The sequence below is a fragment of the Falco rusticolus genome, chromosome 10 (genome assembly GCF_015220075.1).
Source record: "Falco rusticolus isolate bFalRus1 chromosome 10, bFalRus1.pri, whole genome shotgun sequence".
In the NCBI taxonomy this organism is placed as follows: Eukaryota; Metazoa; Chordata; class Aves; order Falconiformes; family Falconidae; genus Falco; species Falco rusticolus.
This window is the reverse complement of record NC_051196.1, coordinates 37,958,876-37,984,629: the sequence shown is the minus strand read 5'-3', so window position 1 is coordinate 37,984,629 and position 25,754 is coordinate 37,958,876. Positions and strand designations below refer to the sequence as shown.

The window sequence follows — 25,754 nt, the reverse complement described above, 5'->3', positions numbered from 1 at the left end:
TTCTGTGACTAACTGTTTTTCAGTCAGTTGTACACATTCTTTCACTTGCTTTTGTATCTTTCTGTGTTCAGATAAGAATGAAAACTAGCAGGAGGAAGTGGATACATTACTGTCCTCTTTTTCATTCTATACTTCTTGACACTCTTCAACCTTAACCTCTCACCTTCTTTTCTGAGATGATTCACAACCAATTTAGAAAGAGTGAAACTTTAAGCTTCCACATCAAACACTACAGCAGCACACATTCAACACTACATAAATAACCTACTAAGGACTTCTATAGCGGCCTCTGAATCTGCGATCTCTACTTCTAGAACGGCTGCGTCTGCGTTCTTTGCTTCTGCTCCGTTTCCTTTCCCGGCTTCTGCTCTTTTTCCTTTCCCGATCTCGGCTCCGTTTGCGTTCCTTACTTCTGCTCCTCTTCCTGTCATGGCTTCGACTTCGGCTCTTGCTCTTTTTTCTCCTGAGAAAGAAAAACACATCTTTGGTTACACATGTAGCTCAGTGTTACTATCGACATCACACGCCACAGTTCCTCTAACCTGATGTCACAGACACCGATAGGAAAAAGTATAAAAGTTTATTTTGTTAAATAGGTGGTTAAGCACATCAGCAATCTCTTAAAAAGTATAATGAGCAACATAAAGGGCTCCAAAGCACTTTTTTATTTTAAATTTTGTAATTACTAAAGAATGCTTCCAGGAAGAGTAAAAAGGACTCAAATAAGTATTTACTGCATTAGATCTAGTATATACTAAATACAGTACTTCATCTGTCTTTCAAACATACTTTAAATTCACCATCAAGATGCTAAAGTGAAAACAACACAACAAAATAGAAAGAGGCAAGTCTGAAGGAAAGGAAAGTTGTTTTCTCTTGATATTCCCTGCCACCAGTCTTAAACTGCCTACAAGTTTTGCTTCCAACTTGTTGCTCCCATTCATAAGCCACTTACTTTTTCAAGTCTGTGGCTCTTACAGGTTTGAGGCAAACTGCAGAGATCTTCATAATCTTAACCATTAAAAAACTAAACTTCTAAAATCTCCAAGTCAATTATACTTCGTATTTGAAAGTCAGTGAGCCACTGTTTCATTCTTGGCAGACTATTTTTGGGTTATTTGCAACTTCCCTTTTTCCCTCTCTATCTCAGTCCATAAAAACTTACAATCTCCTGGTTTTTAAAATACATGTATATGTATACACAAAACACACATTAAACAGATGCTCAAGCAATTACTTCAGACAGTAATTTATCTCAAGCTAGATTTTGGGAATAACAAACTTTGCTAAACTTTTGAAATTCAAAACATCCTTTGGTATTGAATTTTTCCTCTCCTCCTTTTGGGCCTTCTGATTACATATACCATCTTTTTTCCAAAGTGGTCACTCATACACTTAAAAATTATGTATGCCACCCCCTCCTTTTTTAAAAGCAGTTCATCCCTGTTACTTTCCATGGCCATGTATAATCTAAGACTTCTAGTTAGTTTCAATTACTGAAGTAAAAATCTCTCAGCTACCACATCTAACTAAGCCTAATCATCACTGGCAGCTTTTGCTCTCCAAACTCCACCTTGGCAGACTCATTAAAACTATCTTAGTATTTCTCTCACAAGAAGCATCTTGTGATTTGGTTTTAGAAACTGGAATATTTCATTTTTAATTGATTATTCATCTACAATACACTATCAGTTTCTCTAACGTTTTGTATGGACAGAGAAGCTGCTGAATCAAAGCCAGATTATTCAAAAGCTTCACAACCTCTGATGACACCACCCAGAAATCCAGAATGATTTACATCAACATCACTTAAATACACTTCCTACTGTAATGCACTCTGTGACAGGCACACATAGTCTCTCTCCTCTAGGATCCATCACTTCCTACTATCTCCCCTAAGTTAAAACCCTAAAACACTACCATTATAGCTCCAAAAATTACTAACTTGTAGCTCAATATACTGCCCAGTACCAGTAGCTAGTAACTGCAGCTAGTCTTCAGTAAAGACAGTAACTATTCAGTATCCAAACGTGAGCTGAGCCCTCTTTGTATGCAAAGACTCCCAACAGTAGAGATCTACGTTCTGCCTTCCAATCACAAATAAAACTGGACATACAGCACAGACTTCTAGTAAAAATGCAGATTCTTAATCCTTCTAAGTCCTAAACCAGAATGTATCATCTGGTTGGGCTCAATCATCTTAAAGGTCTTCTCCAACCTAAACAATTCCCTTTGACAATTATCGTAAGCTGTGAATCAAGCATTATTTTTTAGTTGCTGATGTTTGCCATGGATTACGGTTTTCCTGACAGTTTGAATCTTCTTTCAAATATTGCCCAATTGCAGTATATAAAGACACTCCAACAATTTCATAGATAAGCAAAGCAAGAAGTCTTGTAAAGCCTATATACACCTTAGTCCTCAGCAAGAGTACACTGTCAAAAGTCACATAAAAAAAATTGGAGTAGTTCCCTTAAATCTCTAAAGAACAAACAACAGCCATATCAAATCAAAGTTCTCAGACAAAAAGCTTCATATTATCAGAGAACCACAGGACAACAATAACATTCCAGTAATTGCTAACCCAAAAACTGGAATCAGGAGATACCACTGAGCAATATTTCTGAACAAACACAAGGGTACAATTAGGAAAGCAGAAAGAGATGAAACTCCACACATCAAATAACATTGCAAGACTAACATCTTGACTTTCTTATATTTTACAATGTAATTTTTTTCCTAAATTTAGTTTACTGTTTTTCTGAATTAGAAATGCAAATTCAAGAGTAAACAGGTCCCACTTGAAAATGGGACTGTGGGCAGAAAGATAACTAATGTCATTGCTTAGCAACTAAGAAAATTAACCGAAATACGTTCCAGTGTTCTCATCATTCTACCATGAATCAAGGTCAGAACCAGTTGTAAAATTTAAAAAACACTGCTTCTCTTTTAGATCCCAGTTTATATTTTGAGACTAGTCATCAAAACAGAAGCAGGGTTTTACATGCCATGTAGATACTTTTTAAAGCAATAAAAATTCAGAACTTAAAAATACTAAGAGGTGCTGCCTTTGATGAGGTTTTAGAGGTCTCAGTATTTAGCAAGTGAATAATGTTTACGGTATTTTTTAGAACGCAGATATAATGTACAATCAATTCTACATTATTAAGAGTCCGACGTAAGGCTGACATTGGAACTGAACTTCTTCTTTGCAAAATATTTATATACCTAGAAATGAATGTTCTTTGTATTCCTTCAGCATTCCATCTGTATGATTTCAGATCATGACAACAGCACACAAGCTGACTTAAGTTTGCTGTATATTACAAAAATGCACTGGCTACTGTTTACTCAACTATCAAATTCGTATTTAGTGTTCCTATATCAACTATCTCATCACCAAATGATGCCTGTAAGGTAAGGAGTTTATTTTACAGACTTGAAAAATCTTCCATTTTTGAGGGATATTTAAGACACACTCCTATGCAAGGCATTTTTCCTCAAACTTCAAATTTGATTTCAGACTGTTTAGGTCATCATCAGATGTGCAGACCCCAGAATTATGCTTCTTGAAAATGTATGCTTGTACGCCGGTTCTTTAAACAGGTTATACTATAATTTAATAAAATTTAGATTGGAAACAAAAAGTTTAGAAGATTTTGGAGCAGAAAGGGATAGAGGGAGGGGTTCCAACACCCCAAACCTTTTCAAGAAGGCACCAGTATCTTTAAATGTTTTTAACTGTTCCAAATCACATAAAATGGTACACCAAAGATATTTTTAAAACGCAATTACACTCCATTGCTAAAGCAACAAAAAAGAAACTAATTATGTTGAACCTACCAAGTCTGTATTTTTATCTGCTAACATTAAATGTTTCCACAACTTTTATGACATCAGTGACAAGGGCATAACTACATTTGTAAACAAAAGAAAATTTCAAAATCGCTGTGGTTGCAGCAACTACAAGTACCAAACTTACCCATTTTTCCCTTTTATTTCCCTAAACACTACTGACATGCATTCACAAGTTCACAAAAATCAGCAGCCTCCCCCTAAGAGCAGAGAATTGAGAAAATACTTACTTCTTGCTGCGTTCTTCATGGCCATTGGCACTGCTCAATTTGTTCTCATCCTAAGCAGGGTTGATAGAAGAACATCGTGAGGACGAAGTGGAAACATTTCAAGTGGTCAAAGGGTAATGGGAATAGGAATAAGAAAATACAAAACAAAAATTTTAATACTAAATTACTTGTTTACAGTTTAATGTGGAAAGATTTAGAAAATTTAGGTAGGCATGTTTAACCACTTTGCTGCTTAAATTTAAGTCATACAAATACAAAATACAAGACTTACATCTTTTAAAAGTGTGTATTAAATTGTAGATACTTCCTTACATGCTTCAGAGAGCAAGTTATCCTGTAGAATTCAGCACTCAAGTGGTTAAATGTTATTTCTATAAAGTGTAAGAGGAAGTTTCAGGTTTGTGTGCCCCTCTGATCAGTACCAAGGCTATCTCTGCCTAAGCCCCAGTGGCTACGCTAGCAGCCAGCCACTATGGTTTTCTTGTGACCGATGCCATTCCCGAGATCTTCACTCATTTTCGCTGAAGGGTTGTAAGAGCTTGATGTCACCTCTGTCACACATCTCGCCCTGAAGCAAACAGGGATTCACACTGCTTTAGTAAGGTCGACTCCCAAGAAAGTCATCAATAATCCACCAGTCCAGCCTAAACATTCCCTATTTCCATACCTGTTTACATGGAAAATATCCATGTTAAACCAGGACACAAGAATTTTAACATAACAATTTACAAATTTCTCTTCAAGATTTTAACGTAACTGCTAAATATTACATAAACTAAATATACCACTTAAAACTTACAAATGCTCATCCAAAATTCATGACATGGCTGTAATAAACACTGCAGAATAGACTAACAATAGCTGCTATATAATTTATATACTTGCTTTACAGTTTAATCACATCAGTTACATCAAAAGTACAATTCCTAAGTGACTTAAACTTAATATACATTTCTTGCAAAACCAGAGCTAAAGCATGCATAGTGTTAACACTTCACCATTTGGTGAAAAACAAAAAAAGACAGTATTCATTTGCTGCTGGCTTATATAAGACATCGCTACGCTAATTGATAAAAATTTTGCATAAGAATTGACATTTCCTAATTAAACAACTAGGACAGAATACAAAAGCTTATTTTAGAATGATACCGCAGACTGTGATACTGTCTTTTGCTTGCTAAGAACATTCTATTCAGGGATCCAAGAATTTCAGTAAATTCGTTCACTCAGCAATTGATTTTCATCTGCCCTGTTAAAAGATTAACCGCCACCAGTCTTCTGCATTAAAAGTAAGTCTCACTCTTCTTGCACCGAGCAGACTGTTCAAGTATTTACTTGCCATGGGACTGGTGAAAAAGTTATTCTTGGAACCCTGCTGTTTTCCCAAACCACTGCATTCACCTTGTTGCTATACCAAACTGGACGTGGCAATTTTAGGAGAGATTTTTGCGGTTTTTTGTTCTGGGGGTTTTGTTTTGGTTTTTTTGTTTTGGTTTTTTTTGTTTTGTTTTGGTTGGTCGGTGATTGTGTGTTTTTGTTGTTGTTGGTTTTGGTTTGTTTTGTTTTTGTGTTTTTAAACCTAGGGGACCACGGTACAGCGATACGTCACTCAATTACTACCTTATGATTGACAGTTCACACTGGAATCAAAGGTGAATTCATGGGAGTAGAGGTGAGATATCGTTAGGCAAGTCTACAAAGAGAGATAGATGGGCATTTATTCATCACGCTGAAGTGAAACTACTGCACAATATAATTACATTAACAGTATATATTTACTTGTAAGTTACATGTAATGCATCTCCAGTAAGATAAATCATGAGGGCTCCAGGGATGTTAGTTTACAGTTCAGCAGTAGTTTCATGAATAATGCTAATTTAAGGTAAACAGGACCCCACTGGCACATCTTCCTCACCTTCTTGTAAGGAGCTTCAAGCATTGCTTCAATATCAATATCATCAGCCATTTTTCAGGACACCTGAAAGAAGAAGCAAAATCCACCTGAGACAGTAAACACCCATGTGCTTTAGATCCCAAAGACTTTTGCCTAAGAGGCCATCACTACATTAGCTCAAATTCACAGAGCAGTGTCTCAGAAGACGTTTCCATTAAGAACTAGAATGAAGCTTTGCCCAATGAGATAATATAAGAACATGACACAAAGCAATTGTAGCTGTAAACATCAAAATGCTATTCAACACAGTTAGCCAGTGGAAACCCTAGAGGTATTCCACCTATTTCTTTCAAAACAAATCGCACAGATCATTTATGATACAGAAAGGACGGTCTGGCAGCCATCTTGAGAAGTACTACAACTTGACCAAAGGACCCAAGAGAGGCATGTGAAGAACACACACATTCAGGCAAACCTGTTCATAGCTTCTGAGCATTTACTACCATCACATTTAGTAGTCTGTAGACTTAAAAGTGAACACTATGGCCTTTAAGAAATGCAGCTTCCTGTATAATGGGGGGGCACAGAAGAAACAGTTATGATTCAAGCATTAAGAGCTATTAAAGCATACGCAAGATCCATCCAGTCTGAGATCCACCATGCCATGTAACACTAGTCACCACAAAGTTGTTTTTTTTTTAAACATCATTGCTCTTCTTTTTCAACTTCAACCCCCTAATAAAATTTTCTGTTTATTATACTCTGGATCCCTTTGAGCTTTGACTTTCTTTCCCTATGCAGGTATGCTGTAAGTACCTCTCAAGACCCTTTGCATTAGAATATAGAGACTCAACTTCCCCAAATCTCTTATTAAAACAGTCTCTCTCCTTTTTCTTTAAGCTCAAAAATAGCAAGGCCTCTAGATCCAGCTCAGATGGCCCAAGAGTGAAGATTCTCCTGCATGTGTGCCATAAAATGGATTTTTTATCATACAAGTTAATTCTTTCACCTTGGTTACAGGCATTGCCACAACTGTGCTGTCCTGAGACTTGACCAGTATAATGAAATTGCTCCAACATTCAAAGATACTTTTAAGTTGTTCACTCACAGCCTCATAACTGAGAGTATTATACCAGAGCTATAACACATGTAAGAACCAAGTCATTCCCCCACTTACATGTGATCATCACCCATTAATACAATCAAGAATAAAACGTAATCCTTTAGCAATATCAGAGCACTGGAAGTTCATACTCAATTACTTAACCAAGGTATGCTAATCTTGTTTTCAAGTTATTACCTCTCGGGGTATAGTACTATCACAAATACAATCCTCCTTAGTTTATGTAATGGCTCAATTTTACTTTTCACTGCAGTATTTACATACAGCTTTTGAAGTCACCTAATTCACTACCATTCTACTTGTATTTGGTATGAACAAGTGTATCAGTATGATTAAGCACCATGAAACAGCACCAGGCCAAACCCAGGATTCTGCAATGAAATTCCCACAATTGTATTTTCATACATGTAATTTACCTAACATATCTAGCTATACCTGGGGTGGGATTCTTCATCCTGAGGAGGGGTAGCCAAAGGATGGGATGGGAGCCATTACAGAGACTGCCAAATCATGAGTGGCTTAGAAAAGTGGATAGGGAATGACTATTGCTGCATTCACCCAAATAGTAAGAGTGAACGAACTATATCATCCAGTGGGTTCAAAACAAAGGTCCTTATTCACACAGCATTTAGCCATGGAATTCACTGTTACAGAGCACTGTGGATGCTAGCAAAGAAAAAAACACAGGCAGGGTTAAAAAAAAACCCACAAAATTTCACAGAAAAAGCTTTTAATTAAACAAAGACATGCTTTGTGACCCTGAACCACAGCTAGCTGACAACTAAGAGCAGAGAAAAAAGTATCACTGTATGATTGCCCTGTGTTTGTTTTTTCTTATGCACTTCCTGCTTGCCACCATCACAGTCAAGATTCTGAGTTACACGGACCTTTGATCTCGCCCCGTGCAATCTGTGCCCTTTGTACGCTGTACAAACTGAGTGGTACACTACCACCTTTTTGTCACACCTTCTGTTCACATGACATAGACCTACTATCGATGTAATTAATGTAATACATATAACGATGCTCCACATAAAGCTGATTTTTTAAAAAGAATCACAAATAGAGTTCAATTCCAAGTGAGCAGAATATCATGGCAAGTTTTCAAGTATCTTTCATTAAACACTGAAGAAGCTCAAAATAATTTTCGTAAAAGCCCTTCAGCTTCAGAAGAGCTGCATATATCTGACAACTCTATACAGAAAACAAACATCACCACCCCAAACCAAAAACCAAAACCCAGCGACCACCTCTCCCCCACCAACATCAAAACAACCAAGGGGAAAAAACACTTGAAACTTTGTGGGCCTACAGAAAACCCAAAGGGACGTGAAATTTATTGCTACTAATCTAGCCAGTATTTACGGCTGATTTCATTTATTTTTGCTGTGTTGTATTAGATAAAGGGAGTTAAAAAGTCCTCTTGAAATTCTCTGCTTTGGAAATTGCACCAAATGACAATTCCACACTTGGTTTGCAAGGAGTCTGCTGGAAAAGCATCAAAAAAGTTCAGGGAGAACGTCGATGGGAGGGGACCTCAGCTCTCAGCAGCACACGCACCTTTGTTCAGCAGGTTCCCGCCCGCAATCCTCCGCACACTCCCTACACCACCGTAACATAACGAGTTCGGGTCCTCAAACAGACTGCTGCGCTAGAACCAACCCTCTATTCCGCCGGGGCACCTTACCCGCACGCTCCAAAGGCCTTCAGCCCCTGCGTGCGCCGGCCGCCAAGCCCCGAGAGCCGCCCGCTCGCGGCGGCCCGCCTCTCGCCGCTCCCCGCCCCGCGTCCCAACGTAAACAGCCCAGAGCCGCTCCCTGCCGCGCCGCCTGGGCCGTCAGCTCCGGCCGCGATAGCGGCAGCAAGGCCGGAACCCCGCGCCGGCCGGGGCTGGCCGCCCCGCACAGCGCCATCGTGGGGGGACTCGGGGAGGGACAACGCCGCGGCGGAGACAGCCGGAATCGCCCGCTACGTGGCCACAGAAACACCCAAACCCCGCACGGCCAGGCCGCGGCCTTGGGGCGGGAACAGCTCGCCCGGCGCTCGGGCCCCAAAGGGGCGCGGGGCGGACACCGGCGGGGAAGCCAGCAGCGACCCTCGCGGGCGAAGGACGGGGCCGCCCAACCAGAGACGCGAGCATGGCGGCGGGAGGGGCGCAGGCCTCCCGGGCCTCCCTCAGGCCAGGCCCACAGCCCTCCGCAGGCCAGGCCGCGGCTCGCCCAGCGGCGGGGCCCAGTCCCCCGCCCGGCAGTTACCTGCGCTGCGGGTGGGTGCTGTCCTCGTTCGGGCGCCCGAGGTCCAGCGACGGCAGAAACGACTCCCGGTTCCGGCGCTGGCTGTGCTGACGTTGGGGGATGGGCCCGAGGACTCAGGAGCCCTCTCCAGGCGTCTAATCCCCAGATGAACGGCGCCGCTCGGCCAGCTCCGAGGCGGCAGGTGGCAAGGAGCGGCGCGACCGTGGCGGGCAATCCCCGGACCCGGGCTGGGCCCCGGCTCTGGCACCAGCGGCTGCTCCCCGAAATGGCGCCCGCCGCGTCTCGCCGCTCGCAGACTCCGCGCACGGCACGGGGGCGCCCAGCGCACGGCGCAGGGGCTCTCGCGAGACCCAGGGCCAGACAAGGCCCCCCCGTGCCCGCCGCCTCTCGCGAGATGTCGTGCCCGGAAGGGGTGACTCAAGCGCTCGCGAGACTTGGGCAGACAGGAGGGGCTGTTATGTGTTTTTGCGCTCTCGCGAGAGCGCTGCCGCTCGCTTGTCTGGGGCTGGGCGGAGGGGCAGAGATAGTGGAGGGGTGGGTGGGGTACTCCCTCGCAGTCATTCTGAGGGAGCTCTGCGCCGTCCTTGGGCCAGCGAGTCCCTTTCCTTGTGGCATCGGAGTGCTGCAGCTTCCACCCGGCCTGTGCCCAGTCCCCCTCCTCCCCTCGGCGCCTCTGCGGGGCGGTGTGGGGCCGCGGGAGTCACCCCATACGTAGCCCAAGTATAACTTAAGTTGTCAGTGACCTGGCATTCTGGTGCGGCTTTTGGTCCAAGCCTCTGCAGGTTACTGGAGCCTTGAAGCTGAAAGGTTTAACTCAAAAAGTAAGTAGCGTTTTGTGAAACAAAACCTGCTTGTCTCATTAACAGTGCTTTTTTTCCCGTGGGTGCCCAGAAAATGTCTCATTTTTATTTAAATTTAATAATATGCAGTAAGTTTTGGCCAATTGTTCACCATAGTACAGATAACATTGGGTGGGTGTCCTGTTGAAATCAGCACAAAGTAAGCAATAACGGCTGGGGGGTTTAGGTTATTCCTTCTTTGTCCTGCAAATCTGAAACAGTGTAAAGAGAACTTCTAAATAGACTTTGCCTCCTGAAATTATAACTTTGCTATTGCATATGGAAATATTTAAACCAATTAAGGTGTAAGGACTCAAGCCCGTAGATTTCCGAATGAAAACCTGTTTATGAGAAACTCTTAGGCTACTGCATCATTTAATGTCATTTCTAACAGAGTTCCTGAAATGTCAATAGCTTGAAAAGTTCCAGAAGCTCTTGCACAGTTTCCATGTCTTTCTAAGCCAGGGGTCCTCAAACTACAGCCCTCGGGCTGGATACAGCCCCCCAGGGTCCTCAATCCGGCCCCCGGTATTTACAGAAACACCCCTCCTGCCCCCCCACCCCCCCTGGGGTTTGGGGGGGGGGGAAACCAAGCAGCCCCAGATCACTTCCTGCCACTTAATCCACGTGCTGGCCCCCTGTTTAGAAAGTTTGAGGACCCCTGTTCTAAGCTGAACTGGTCAATTTGAGTTTGGGGCAAATGGAAAAATGAGCTGTTCAAAAATAAAAAAACAGTATGACTATAATAGCTATTCCAACCTAATCATGTTTGTACAGTTTGGTTGTAAACAAAATTAACAATTTTCTCACAGGCAAAATGAGGTTTATTGTAGTTGTTCTGGTAGCACTGCACTGGCTGCGTGTCCCTCACTGCACTGCAGTTACTTGCTGCTCCCAGTCAGCCACCCAAAGGTCAGGTCTAACCAGCTCCATGTTCCTTGTTCCCTCATTGTATGATTGTGACTGAAGTATGTGCTTAGGCTCATGTTGGTGCATTTTCCTAAGGGTTTTCTCTCACATTGCCTGTGAAGCCAGGCTCTGGAAGGAGGCCATGGAGGTGTCTTTTTTTGTCTACTCCATGCGCACACCCTTCACCCTAAGCTGATGCTCTGGCAGTGTGGGAGGAAGGATGAACCCAACACACGTAGGGTTGAGTTCTTACAGGGTAGGGGTGGCTAATAAGGGACCTTGACTGGTAGGCAGCTGCACAAGCTCCGTGTCCAGCCCCGACCCTGGTATGTTGTGCTGCCCTGGCTGGCTGGCTGTGGATGTTCAGCTCTGCAGGGCTGATGGCATGGTTGGTATGCCTCTGGCTGGATTCGCGTCTGGAGATGATGGGAGGGCCAGGAGGAAGCTCTCAGTAACACATTTCCCAACAGAAGTTTACTCCCAGTTGTAGACTGGCTTGATCTGTAGGAGAGACTGGCTCTGCAGTGCTGCAGGGGAGACGCCAGCCATGGCTGGTGTTTCTTCATCATCCTTACCTCTACTGTGAGCACCAGGGTGTTCACTTAATGGACTTCCCTGGGCAGGTGCAGGGAATCCGGTGTGGGCGTCGTTCATGTTACCCCGTGCTGCAGATGATGGGAGGCATCTCGCAGAATTAACAAATACGGGGGGGGTGGGCGGTGAAAAAAAACTGCCGTTTCCCACACCGGGAGTCGAACCCGGGCCGCCTGGGTGAAAACCAGGAATCCTAACCGCTAGACCATGTGGGACTGCGTAGTGTATTTTCCGCACCGCTTCCTGTCTCTTCGTCCAGCCGCGCTGCTCGTGCTGCCTGCCTGCAGAGCGGGGGTGCGCAGGAAGTGCTCCCCCTCTGCAAAGGCTGCGAGAAGCTGCGCTGGGGCGCGCTTTCCCCCGCAGACGTGCCCGAATGAAGTAATTAACCCTCGGGACTGGGGGTGCCAGGGAGGTCCCGCTGGCAAGAGCCTAAGCGGGTTGTGGGGATCGCGATTGCGTCGCGGGATTAAGGGCGTGAGCTGCTCTTGCAGGAGTCGGGCTGCCCACGCTTCATCAAGTTACAGGGGATTTTTTGAACTAAGTGAAGTCGACTGATCTGAAAAACCCCATGAAATTTAGGGTCATCCTTCTCGAAGTTATTAAAATGCTCTTAGTTAGAAGATGAGGATGGAGGCTGACAAAACTGAAGCAGGAGGACATGACCAACGGGAGGATGAACAAATGAAGTCCAGCCTAAAAAGGTACAGAAACTGGGTAACAGCAACAAATGTGCTTCTGTACAAATTCTAGCAATAAAAAATAAGCAGCAATAAGTGGACTACCCAGTTTTGACTGAGAACAACCTTATCAGAAATCGGTGCAAGGCAGATAATCAGTGGGACAGTGCAGTAGCAGGCTACAGGTTATACATGAAGAACCAACTAAATTGTGCTTGTGGTGATGCTGGATGCCAAAGAAGCCTTGTCAATGTGCCTAAACGATTTTAATCTTCCAACATACAACACTGAACCCCTATAGTTAAAAAAATCACATCTTGACGTGGTTTAACGCCAGCCAGTAACTAAGTACCATGCAGCTGCTCACTCACCCTGAGGGATGGGGAAGAAAATCAGAAGGGAATGTAAAACTCAAGGGCTGAGAAAAGAACAACTTAGTAATTGAAACAAAATAAAACCAACAATAACAATAATAACAACAATTATAATGAAAAGGCAGGAGGAGGGGAGAAGAATGAAATCCCAAGGGAATGGAGGAAAGAAAACAAATTATGCACAATACAGTTGTTTACCATCCACTGACTTAGGCCCAGCCAGTCTCCAAGCAGCAATTACCATGCGCCAGCCAACTCCCCCCAGTTTATATACCCAGCATGATGTCCCACAGTAACGAATACCCCTTTGGCTAGTTCTCCCCACCCAATTTCTTGTGTCCCTCCAGCCTTCTGCCTGGCAGGGCCTGAGAAACTGAAAAGTCCTTGAGGTACTATAAACACTACCTGGCAACAGCTAAACCCATCAGTGTGCTATCAACATTGCTCTCACACCAAATACAAAATACATCACTGCACCGGCCTCTAAGAACAGAATTAACTCTATCACAGCTGAAACCAGAACACACAAATAGTTTGCTCTCAGTAAGTTTGCAGACGACACCAAGTTGGGGGGAGCATTGGTGTCCCGGTGGGGCAGGAGGCTCTGCAGGGGGCTCTGGGCAGGCTGGGCCGATGGGCCAAGGCCAAGTGTATGAAGTTCGACAGGGCTGAATGCCGGATCTTGCCCTTGGGTCACACCAGCCCCAGGCAGCTGCAGGCTGGGGGCAGAGCAAAGCCTGCTTGGCAGGAAAGGGCCTGGGGAGGGGCTGGCTGATGTCCGCCTGAACGTGAGCCAGCAGCGTGCCCAGGTGGCCAAGGTGGCCAAGAGCATCCTGGCTTGTATCTGAAAGTGTGGCCAGCTGGTGCAGCCGCATCTGGAACCCTGTGTGCAGGATTGGGCCCCTCGCTGCAGGGGGGATGCTGAGGGGCTGGAGCATGTTCAGAGCTGGGCATGGGGCTGGGGAAGGGTCTGAGGCACAAGGCTGATGGGGGGTGGCTGGGGGAGCTGCGGGTGCTCAGCCTGGAGAGGAGGGGGCTCGGGGGGACTTTGTTGCTCCCTACAGCTGCCTGGCAGGGGCTGTAGCGAGGTGGGGGTCGGTTTCTGCTCCCAGAAAAGTAGTGACAGGCCAAGGGGAAATGGCCTGGAGCTACACCAGGGGAGGTTTAGACTGGACATTAGGAAAAATTTCTTCATGGAAGGGGTGGTCAGGCCTTGGAGCAGGCTGCCCAGGGAGGCAGTGGAATCACCATCCCTGGAGGTGTTTGAAAAACACGTAGATGTGGTGCTTAGGGGTAGGGTTTAGTGGTGGACATGGCAGTCCTGGGCTAAGGGCTGGACTTGAAGATTTCAAAGGTCTTTTCCAACCTACATGGTTCTGTGATTCTATGGGATGCATGCATTCCGGTTGTCAGCAGCCAGCCTGTGTGTATAGCACTCAAAAGACAAGAACATGTTTGTTGAGTTGGTCTGCTTAGTAGATAGCGAAGACGTTTAAAAAACTAGCAAAGAACAGCTTTCCAAGTGGTTTGCCTAAAGCTGAATACCTGGATGCTGAGAGGAACAGCTCACCTGACAAATCATAGCAAATGCAAACAGGGACATTTGGCATCACAACACTGGCAACCACATGTTCAGAAACTTCTCTCTGCAGTTATGTGGTAGAGCAATGAACTTGGCACTGTTCCCACTGACTTCAGCAGGAGCATGGCTGGTCCTCAAACTCTTGACTGTATGAGAAAGGATAAAAGATAAAGAGTAATAAAACCAATTCTTGTGCTCATCATAGGAGTTTTGGTTATCAGTATGTATTGGTAAGTAGGCAGTTTGCAGGCAGAACTCAAGATACTACCTGAGGGCAAAAGGAATTAAGTTAAAGTTTTAAAAAATCAAATCTGTATTATTTCACAGAAACAATACAGTGAGAAATAACATCCTGCAGATATTTCAGTTGGGGACATCTATAAACAACAAAATAAAGCAAAATTTATATTTTTTTTTTGGTGGTAGTTAAGAAGAACAGGAATAATGGGAGGAAGCTGAGAAAACTTAGGCAGATTATAATGCAAAACACCCTGAGAGGACCTCAGATAGATGTCTGAATGATTGTCCCAGGAGACAACAAGGCCAGCAAGGAATACCCCCAGAAAAGCCTCTGCACTGGTGAGAAATGCTGTAGGCGACCTCGCAAATTCCCATCTTTCTTTTAACTCCCGAGTCCTGACTGTGGGACTTTCCTTCCAGCTTTCTCACAGAAATGGAGATTCAATTAATTTGTCAAAGCTTGTGAGAAAAAAACACCAGACTGCTGGGATAGCTTGAGGAATTACAAGTTCTGTCTGTGGCTTAAAAATAAACTCTGTTCTTGACAACTACCTACAACAACATTACATAGTCTGGCACAAACAGCCACAGCAAAGCCAGGCAGCTCATGCAGCCTGGTGGGAGAGGGAGCAGGGAGTTACAGTGAGGTGGGACAGCTGTGTCAGCACCACTCATGCTGCTGTTTGGGTGCATGTGTTGGTGACAGCTCAGTCTCATGTCATCAGCCTTGGCCACCAGCCTCTCAGCAAGTGTCCTCTGCTCTGGGCAGCTGTCTCTCAGCTCAAGACAGCTGATGGTGGGACTCGGTGGGACTCATGTGGCCAACCCACACAGGTTTGTGTTTTCCAGTGTATTACCTCTTCTGTGAGGGAGAGAGCACCATTGCTCAGCTCATGCATTTGGACAGATTGGTAAATCCTTAGAGGATATAGGTTGAGAGCAGCAGAGCTCTTATCAGACACAAAGAGGTGTGAAAGGCTGTGATAGAGCTGAAGTCCTTTGGGAACCTGTAACTGATATGATGACAGTGACATATGCACCTTATTTTGGAGAGTTTTCATCCCACAGGAATTTTGAAGCAATGCAGGTAAACCTCCACTGTGGACAATTTCCTGACCTTCATGCCACCAGCCTCAAAGTTTGGCTCATAGAAAGTGACCTGGGAGCATGGACTTCCCCTTCCTGTGTATGCCTAGCTTTGGGACAAGGACTTCCCAAGACAACAGAGTTATCTCCTGGCTCACAAGGGACAGGCCCACCTCTATCTTCCTCCCCTGTTCTTCCCTCCTCCTGGCCCATTCTGGTGTGTGGCTCTGCTCCTCCTCCTTGTCCCAGTGCTTGTCTGCTCATCCATCAGGCCATTTCAGGTTACTAGCCTGGCAAAACACCGCTTTTGTTTTGTGCCAGTTTAATGAGCTGATGTGGTTCACTCGGGCTCAGAGAACAAAGACTTGGACCAGTAAAAGGGGCAGGACTTGATGCATGGGGAGCCCTCTGCTCAGTTCAGCCATCTTGCCCACTGCACCCTTCTTTCGCCTGTGAGGGCTTGTAATCATTGCATCTGATGTCCTTCTCACTTTGAAGCTCCCCTCCAAAAAGGCAGAGCTCTCCTTTGCTGTGGGGAGCAGTGACACCTGCTAGAGCTCATCCCATAGCTTTGTCAGCAGCTGGGGAGCCACGGTAGCAGGGAAGATGGCAGAAACCTCTCCCGTATGTTTTTAGTCACAATCTGTTTTAGAAAGCAGGAGAGGAAACAGAGCATTTGCTGCTCCATCTGTCTCCGCATCCCATGCTGCCAAGGTTGGGTTACAGCCAGCTGCTGCTGTTGCCAACTGGTAACACAATAGCATGGCTGCTTACTTTGCAAGGGAGCTAAAGACAGTAAGATGGAAAACATTAGGACAGGATGACTTTAAAAAAGCCCCATTGCAGAACACCTGGCTTGTTATATAAATTTACATCATGCCCACTATAAAGAAACCTGCTGACTGCTGCTTAAAAACATGTATTTTTACAAATAGCCGAGTATCTCCAACTAGCCCTTCCCATAGGACTGTCCTGGGCTTTTTGATACCTTCAGTCAGCTTCAAAACAGAGACAGGGTTAATTAAGAACAGGAATGTTTTTTTCTTTACCTCATACATGCCAAGACGATTTGTTGGAGAGGACTCTCACTGTGCACAATCCAGAGAACTTCAGCCAGCAAGTCTTGCATCCAGGTCAGCCTGGTCCTGTTCAATAAGGTATCTGAGACATTTGGTAGAAGATGTCTGTGTGCTGAAATAATGGAGAATTCACCACATCTGCCTGCTCAGCTCAAACCTCAAGCCCCTTGACACAGAATTACAGATGTGTTGATCGGAAAGGCCTTTGGAGGGCATTAGCCCAAACTCTTGCTTGAAGTGAGACCATCACTGACACTAGATCAGGTCAACCATGGCTTTGCATAGCCAAATACTGAAAATATCTCTCCAGGGGCGGAGATCCCACCACCCATGTGTGTGAACTGTGTCCCTGGCTCAACCTAGCACTTTACATTTCCTGTTGCAGAAAAGAGCTGCCCACAGGAAGAAATCTTGCCCACATGCAGGCACTCACAGTAGTAGCTTGGTGGTAGTTTGACCTATTTAACATACGGCTTTCACAGTACACAACTTTTTCTGGTATTATTCACTCCCTCAGCACAAGAGTGCACAGAGCCACTCCTGCTCCTGTATGGGGCTCCAGCCATGGGGGCTCATGGTGCTGGGGGCAGTAGGAGGTGACAGGCAAGCTGGAATGAGGTGACAGCATGGCAGCGCCAACCCACCATGCAAGAGAAGCAGAGCAGGTTTGGTGATGGTAACCAAGGTCAGCCACATTTGAGCAACTGCGGACCAAGTTGGTGGGTTGCACTCAACAAGGTGCCGGGCCTGGCACAAGCTTCGCTGGAACGTAGTTCAGGTGGGGCCAAGGGTGAGGACTTTAGTTTTGACGCAGCTCCCGAGCAGAGCAGGGAGCCCCTGGTGAAGAATCTCCTAGCTCATCCTCCCACCCTCAGTAGTACCCTGGAAGGCTGCAGTGGGTCAGTGCTGGCCATAAGCCCAGACAGCCAAATCTTGCCAAGCTTTTCAGGTGTCTACTCCCAGTATCACCAGTCTCTCCTCAACACAGGGTTTGTTCACACCTGACTGGAGCTGTTACTTCCCCCTTGCCTGTATAGGGAGACACTTACCATGGGGCTGGTACTAGGCTGGGCTGGTTCCAGGCTGTGCAGTCCAGTCTGTTAACAGAGGCAGAGCAAGGGCAGTGCCTGCTGGCCCAAACCTGCAGGGCACCATGCTGGCTGCGCTCACAGCGGTAGCACATCTGCCTGGGCGCTGCCCCATCTCCCCAGCCCCGTATCTGCAGGCAAGGCAGTAGCAGCACAATACCGAGCTTTCCTTACCTTTAGCATCCAGTTCTTCCACACCCACAGATAAGGAAGACCCCTCATGCAAGGTCCTCCACCTGCCATTTCCTGACATGGAGTGCATGCACAAGTATGAACATCCACCAGCTGAACAGCTTCATGAGAGGGGGGTGGGTGTATGACTCCAGATCCGGTTTCTTCCACCTGAAGAAATGATATAGGCATGATCTCATGGAGCTGGCTCCTTTTGCAGTTCTTCAGTGCCAGCTGTAGGAAATATCCTTCAGCCAAGAACAGGCAGCAAGGGGATACTTTGGCCTGGAAACACTGATCATACATCTCTTAATTCATCTTACAGTGATTTGTTGTTGTTTACAGCCTCACAATTCATGAAGGCTGTTTCTTCTTGTAGGCAGTGTGGTTTTGTTATTAGCAAAAGAGCCAGGGTTTATAACCCTCTGTTCTCAGACACTGTCGCATCTTTGCTATGCTCTCAGACTATTCAGACACTTCACATTCACCTTCTGCTGTCATCTTTGGTGTATTGATGGTAGGCATCATGACTGGTGGGCTTGATCTCCCATGTATGTATCACAGAGTAAGCCACCCGCATCTCTGGCAGAGAACCTCCTTGTGTGATTGTATAAGCTACTACTAGTAAAAGTTTTCCCCAGCCTGTGACTACCTGCAGTGTGAAAGCCTCTGAAAAAGTCACTTCAGAGATCCCACAAAAGTTTTTCCCTTAGCTGCTTCAATTTTCCCCTCTGGGATTTCTCTCCCCCTCCCTCAGTCACTGGTGTGGACACAGCTCATGTCCACCAGCGCCCTCTGGCTCTCCTGAAAAGGTGGACCTGCTCTGGCAGCTTTGCACTCGTGCAACATGCAGCCCCACAACCATCTGTTGTGCCTGGTAATTGAACCCCCATTCACCCAGCTTTCCTCTTCCAGCAGTGGAGATCTCTGCTCCCAGGAGTGTCCTTGGTAGCCAGTGGGTCTGTGACCATACTCTGGTGGGAAGGTTCTGCCTTCTTCGTGGTTTCCTTACTCTTCATTTTAATGCCCTCCTGCTGCATGACGTTGTGCAAGACAGCACGGGGCTGCTAGCCCATGAGTAGGACTGATCTCAGATGTCCTCTGTGTCCTTGAGTGCCTCCAGCTCACCTGCTTTGGCTTGAAAAGAGAGGGAAACTCTCAGCGCACTATGTGCAATATCATGTCCCAAGAGTTTTAGCCGCACCAGCTATGCAACAAAGTTACAGGTTCTCCAGCAAGCCTGCCAGAGCTGTAGGCTGAAAACAGCTTACACATTATCATCAAGCCCTGAATCACACAAAACAAAATGAGAGCATTGCAGAAAACCTGAATGTTTGTTTGGTCCCTCCTGTAGCCAACTTCCTGTGTACTGTGTCAGGTCACTCGTTTTTGGGGGGGCCCTGAAACTGGGGCCTTTGCAATCTCCCCTCTCCCCAGCTTCTGTTTTCAGTCTGTCCAAAGGCTGTTGCTAGCACAGTAATGTCAATCGTGTTAAAATTTTGATACACCAAGTCTGTATCTACAAAAGCCCTTGAACAGAGACTGTCAGGCTGCTATAAGCACTTCCCCAGTATCACTGTTTCCCTCAGAGGACAGATACAGCCTTTACTGGCAAAGGCAAATAATAGCTGCACCTCCACAAGGAAAGCTGTCAATTTAACCTCACTGGAGCTACACCAGCAACTTTTGTTTCCAGTGCAGACCTGGTTTAACTCTTCCTTTCTTTCCCAGCTGGCCTATGCCTCTGTCCCCAAACTGTGCAGCCCTGCAAAGCTCAGCCTTCCCTGCCTGCTCGCCTGCAGCATCATGGGCATCTCCAGCAGCTTCGAAGCCCCTGTGGGGCCCCCCTCTTTCTACCGGCCCCCGCCACATGGAGCCCCCAGTAAGCACAATGCAGCTGTGTGTCCAGCCAGTGAGTGAGTAGCCACGATCTCACTGTCTCTCTATTCGTTATTTAAAAGTGCACTGGGACTTTCATGTGAATGTCTTCAGATTAAGTTACTCTGAAGTTCTTCAGCAGTGCCAAAATGCCTTCTGTGAGAGAGCACTGTGAGTGCGGGTATCACTCTGTGCAGGGACCCCATGCGCTGACTCGCCTGGGATGATTAATGAGCTGAACAGACTCATTTCTGACTGTAGCAGAAATCTGCTGCATGGTCTGATACGGGCCAAAAATCACTGTTAGTAGCAAAATTCACTGAGTATCTGCCAAGCCTTGCACCCCCAGCTAAAGGTGTCTGAGGCATCCAGGCAGCTCAGCCCCCAGGATTTGTCTCTGCATGGTGTTGTTCCTACTCTGGAATAACAGGACCCAATATGAGATTCATTGGGAGCATTGCCATGTGGCAGCAGTCGCTGAGATAGCAGGGGCTCTGCTGTGCCACCGCACCAAGTGACATACTCCAAACTGGTGACTGGCAGAAGCTGATCTACTGGAGCTGACCTTTAGTGCACAAATTGTGTATTTGGACTGCTGATGCTGCTGGAGGAGTAGGGCTCACCACCCTTTCCCAAGGCCTCTGCGCTGCTGTTTCTATGTAGACGGTTGACCCATGCATGTGTGGGGGACAAACCTGTCTTCCCGCACAGCCCTGACCAGGCTGCTACAGGCTCGAACACAGAAAGTCCCTAGAATCTGCCCAGACAAAGCTGCCGGGGCACGGAAGAGGGCACATCCGGGCAAACGCGGGCGTGTGGCAGCCGTGCATCACGGGCCAGCCTGGTCCCCCATCGTGGGGACAGGCGATTTGCCGGGGCAGCAGCGGTCCGGGTGCAGGGGCGGGCTGCGCCTGCGACCCGTACCGACTCCAAGCGGTCTCGGGCCCCTATCGCGGGGGAAGGCTCCTGGGCCGCCAGGGACGGTGCGGCTCCTGCCGCGAACGACGCCCTCCCTCGCAAGCCTGGGCACGGCAGCTCAGCGCCGCCGCGGGTCTGTAACTCAGGTAACGCTTCAGCCTCCCCGGCACGGAGCTCCCGGCTCCGCGCCCTCCCGCCTCGGGCCGGGCCGGGGCTCTGCGATGCCTGAGGCTTGGCGGACCCGGGGAGGCCCCGGAACGGCCGCAGCCGCCACCAGGGGCTGCCCTCGGCCCGCGGGCCCGGCCCCCGCGCGTCCCTCCCGCCCCGACGCTGCCCGGCGCAGCGGCCCCAGCAGAGGGACCCGGGGAGCGGCCGGGGGTCCCGGCTGCCGGGCCGGACCGCACCGCCCCCGGGCGGGGCCGGGGTCGGATTTCACATCCTGCCCCGCTCGCAAGCAGAGCGGGCGGCGCTGCCGAGCGGACCATGGCGGAGAGGTGAGTGCGGCGGCCGCGCACCTGTTGAGGCGAGGGGGGCGGGCGGGTCTCGCCTCGCCTCGCCCGCCCCGTCGTGGCCTGCAGGGCTGCGGCCCGGTTGGGGGACGCCACTGGTCGGGGAGGGCGGCAGCCGCGGGGCCGGGCCGGCCCAGCCGCGGGCCCTGAGGGGCAGGTGAGGGGCGGCCGGGCCGGGCCCTGTGGCGGTGGCGGGGCGGGGCCGGGCCCGGTGGCGGGGCCGGGCCCGGTGGCGGGGCCGGGCCCGGTGGCGGGGCCGGGCCGGGCTGGGCTGGGCTGGGCTGAGCTGAGCTGAGGCCGGGCGGCCTGTGCGAGGAGCGGCTCCGCCGCGGCAGGTCCCCGGGCCGCTGCGGGGAGCAGCTCCTGGCCCCGCGCGGCTGCACCCGTCCGGCCCCCCGCAGGGCCCGGCTCCCGCGGGGGCACGCCGGCCGCGGCCCAGCCCGTTCGCAGCCTCCGAGCAAGGCGGGTGACTCCGAGGTCTGCTGAGCGGAGCTGGCCCGACCCCGGCCCTCTGCTGTCGGGGCGCTCGGGGTCCGGCGGGGCGGCGGCCGGCAACATCGCCTCCCGGCGGTCGCGCAGGGCTCTGCCAGGCGCCGCTGCAGCCGCGCGGGCGCGGAGGCGTGCCTTCTGATTCTGTGCCTGCCTGGGACCTGGTTGGCAGGCTCCGAGGAGGGCTGCTTGAGCGGGTTGCTCTGCGTCGCTTAAAAAAACCAAACGTGGTGACAAAATGACAGTGTTTTAGTGTTCAAGCACAGGGCTGGCTCACCTGGGATCAGGTAGGGAGCCAGGATCATCTGTTGGCAGTGAACGTGGAGGGACGGGGAGCTGGGCCAGTGTCCCAAGCAGCATCCTGCTTCCGACAAACGCAGGAAGATTTCGTGGCTCCTCTGAATAACCCCATTCAAGGAGAACAAAGTCCTGCTCGCTCTCTACCTTGGCTCATTGGCCAGAAGCGGTTGAATTAAGTTTGGCTCTGCTGGAAGGTATGCTGCACACCGTGGCAGGAGCATGGTCCTCGCTGTGGCTGATGCTAGTTGCTGTTGTGCTGTTTGGCCAGCATTTTTTTTTTCATCCTAGATGAAAAGCTCAAAATGATTTAAAGTTCGATTTAACATTCCTGGGAGCACAGCTCTCCCCCAGAGGCACCAGATTTCAGCTGGCTTTTCACATTCTCTTTGTCTGGTGGAGAGGAGGGAGGACCATGCTGGCATTTTGCCTGGTACCTCAGTGATGGTGCAAGGTGTTAAGAATAATTTTTTCATTGCTCTTATATTTGCAGGTATATTTTTCTCTTCTGTCTCTTCTGTATCTTCTCCAGCAGAACGTGGTTTGAGTTAGTCTGTAAAAGTGTCTTGGGAAGGGAGAGCAAATGTCCTTGAACATGGATGATGGAATACTAGAATTCATCCAGAGCAAAATGATTAGCACAGCAGTGTGCTCTTGGCCTGCTAGCAGCAGCAAGTCATAGTCGCTGCGTCTGCTTGTGACAGCCAAGGGCACTTGGTGCTCAGGGATTGAGGTTGCATGTTGCTCACTTCAGGGGATAAACTGGAAAACCTGACAAAGCCATGTAGATTTGGAGCCGTCATTCTGCTAGCCAGTGTAGAGGAGTACAGTGCTTCTTGCACTGGATTTCAGCATAAGTTTTCCAGCGTATCCCCACTGACTGGAGTATCTCTTTGATGCTTTTTGGGTCTGGTGTTTGCTGGGTTGATGAGACGGTTTTTTTCCTGTCAGTCAGATGGAGGCTATTTGGAGTGATGATGAGATCAGAGTGGATTATAGGAATGCAGATTTTGAAGCCAGCTTTTTGGTCAGATAGTTCACATGTTTTCTGTATTTGCAACAGGTTTGCTTAGCTGAAACAGATGTCTTGGCCTTAGCTGGAAGCACATAAGCTACAGGGAGATCTAAGTATACTGGCCTGGTATGTTTTGTAACCAAGAGCATTTTATAGTTGCCCTTGTGATGCAAAAGACAGCTTTTGGCCTGACCCTTGCTGGGTCCGCAGCTGAAAACCTCATGAGAGACTTGCATGTTTAATCTACCAACAAGACATGTAGAATCTGGTTTGCTGAACACTGCCCTGCTTTGGGGGTAGAAAAGGCAAATGTGTCCTGTTCAAATGATTTTCCTGATCTGTAGAAAAACGTCATGTGCTGTGGTGCAAAGATGAGAGGAGGAGAGACTGAGACTCTGTAGTGAACTGCCTAATGTATAAGAAAATCTTGCAAATTTCAGTGTGTTTGTGTCTGAGCTTTGAGTCATTTCTTCAATCAATTCTGTTATTCTTCTGGGTTTGGCTTCATAGGATTGGATTGGCTGCCTGCTGGCAACCAGGTAAAGTTCTGTAAACCAGGGAACAGTTGAGTTTCATTTTTTCCCCCACAGAGCCATGGAGGAAGAACTATTAGCATCGTGGAAGGACTATAAGATCTGAATCAGCTTTAATAGAATCACTTCTGTAATTAAAGATAACAAAGCATAAACTGCCATGGGAGTCTGGCTTTTTGGCTCATGAGGGTGGGTTTTTTGTTTGTGTTTTTTTTTTTTTCTCCTGGCAGTGCAGTTTAGTAAAAATTCATACTCATGAACCCTTTCTTTGCAGTTGTGAAAAGATGTGTCAAAGCTGTATTTCTTGATAGGTAAAAACATTAGTAAGAATAGTACTTGGTTGCCATTTTACCTGTGGAGAAGAAAGCTTTTCAGTTTGGACTTGCAGTTTTAGCAGTATGTTTTTGGCTATTTGCTCATGTCCTGAGGCTGTTTAATTCAGAGGGAGATACTCCAGCCTGTGCCAGAAGTACTGGGGATTGCTGAAGTCCTGTTAGGTGGGTGGGTAGATGGTACTGAGCATACTTGTTCAGTGGGAAACCTCCTGGTCTGGCTGGCCATTTTAATTTGGTTAATACAAAATATAAAGGATTAATGTGCTTCATGTTCTGATTGCAATGAAAACTCTTAATTTTGTTATTGAATCTCAGTATCTTGAGTTTGTTGCATATAGTTGATTCAGATTAGTTAAGGTTTTAATTTGTCTTTGCCTGAATACTATTTCTGTGTTTTTTTCAGAAGCTTTAATGTAGGAACAGGCCAGAATTTCCACACTTCATCAGCCTGCCCTGGAGCTGCTGATTGACTCCTTGTGTCTGCACTCAGCCGTGGCTTTGCAGCATAGGGGTTTTCAGGTTTTGGCAGAGCACCTGAATATCCTGCTGTTATTCAGTGCAGAGCCCCCTCACACCTGCTGAACTGGGTCCATGTGCCCTGTTCTTAACTGGCTTAAATAAGGCCATAAATATCCTCTCTGTAGCTCACTGTGACCGCAGGACAATCTTCTGCTCCCAGCAGGTTGTCCTGCTGGATGAGCCTATTCCTGGATGATGAGCATTGTGGTAACTCACTTGACAGTAGATGAGCTGGGGTAGTGAAGGGCTCTGTTCTCGGGCATCACCACTGATGTGATAACCTCTCTCACCTGCCTTTATTGGCAGCCTGACCTCTGCCACATGCTCCTGGTGTTGTCCCTGCTCCTTTGAACATGCTGCTGGAGCTATTGGTGAGCTTGCCAGGGCAGTTGGGATGAAAGACTGACTGGCTTTAAATGAAACCAGGGCTCTGTTTTTGCTGCACTAACTCTGCTGGCAGAGGCTGAAGAGGGGTGATAAGCTGTGGAGGACAAGGTAGTCAACTTGTCCACTATCACTGCCATATCCTTTTTAAGCTGCAGCCCTCAGCAGGCCCAGCACAGCCTGGAGCTAGCTCCTGAGGTGGGGTCGTGCCTTCAGTTACAGTGTTTGACTCTGTACAGGTAGAGCCTGGTCCTTGGGAAATGCCTTCAGACACACCAAAGTCTTCTGATGGAAACTAATCAGATATTCAAATGAAAGAAGCTGCATTTCCTCCTTCCCTGTGGTCTCCTTTCCCAGTGTTTCCATTCCTGTTGTGCTACCAAGATGGCTTTCTCAGTGGATGATGCAATTAGGAGGAGATGCTGCAAGCTTTCAGCAAGTAAATATGTCAGAATTTGAAATGCTTTGTTTAGGCTCCGTCAGTCCTTCCCAGGTGGAGCCCAATTATTTGTGCCTTGTTGTGACATGTATTTGCTTGTGTTTCTTTATACAAATCTGCCTGGAGGGCTTTTTAATTAGTGAAGTGCCTCTTATTTGTAATAAAAATAAATTCCAGAGCAGACACTGGGATTTCGGTTTAGCTGAATTCATAAAGGGTTTCTGAGCTTTTCTGTCATTACTTAAACATGTGATGTCAATTTTTGCCTGTGTCAAGGTGCGCAGGAAGGCAGTTCCTCTGTAGGAAGGATGGCTTTAATGACCAAGCGATTTCTCATGCTTTTTAGTAGCTCAGTCCTAAGTGTCCACTGAAGTAAGCAGTCTGTCTGATTGTGTTTTTATACTTTTCATGGGGAAGAGTTGTCTTCTGCTTTGGGCAGTTT

At 47.4% G+C, this 25,754-nt stretch overlaps 2 protein-coding genes and 1 non-coding gene across 24 annotated transcripts in view; 1 reads left to right on the top strand and 2 right to left on the bottom strand.

The window, feature by feature from the left end:
* RBM39 (RNA binding motif protein 39) overlaps positions 1 to 9,470 on the bottom strand; it is a 31,662-nt gene extending 22,192 nt beyond the window's left edge. For 5 of the 19 annotated variants that reach the window (XR_005106393.1, XR_005106394.1, XM_037401522.1 and 2 more), the window contains exons 1-4: positions 9,358 to 9,470; positions 6,001 to 6,063; positions 4,086 to 4,135; positions 269 to 463 (exon numbers count right to left, since the gene is read on the bottom strand). Coding sequence is in view for 12 of the 19 variants with exons in the window: in XM_037401522.1 (XP_037257419.1) it covers positions 269 to 463; positions 4,086 to 4,135; positions 6,001 to 6,051 (296 nt within the window). In the remaining 7 variants the exon portion in view is untranslated. The other 14 variants (XM_037401526.1, XM_037401535.1, XM_037401528.1 and 11 more) reach the window with 14 other exon arrangements.
* A 573-nt stretch (positions 9,471 to 10,043) lies between these two features.
* Positions 10,044 to 25,754, top strand: part of LOC119154232 (rho GTPase-activating protein 39-like) — a 67,531-nt gene continuing 51,820 nt past the window's right edge. Inside the window, exon 1 of one of the 4 annotated variants that reach the window (XM_037401521.1) lies at positions 10,044 to 10,178. Coding sequence is in view for 2 of the 4 variants with exons in the window: in XM_037401520.1 (XP_037257417.1) it covers positions 21,276 to 21,286 (11 nt within the window). In the remaining 2 variants the exon portion in view is untranslated. Of the gene's footprint in view, positions 10,179 to 21,146; positions 21,287 to 25,754 lie in introns of those variants that run through there. The other 3 variants (XM_037401520.1, XR_005106392.1, XM_037401519.1) reach the window with 3 other exon arrangements.
* On the bottom strand, positions 11,843 to 11,914 carry TRNAE-UUC. The gene has a single exon. It is a non-coding gene; the product is annotated as a tRNA-Glu (tRNA).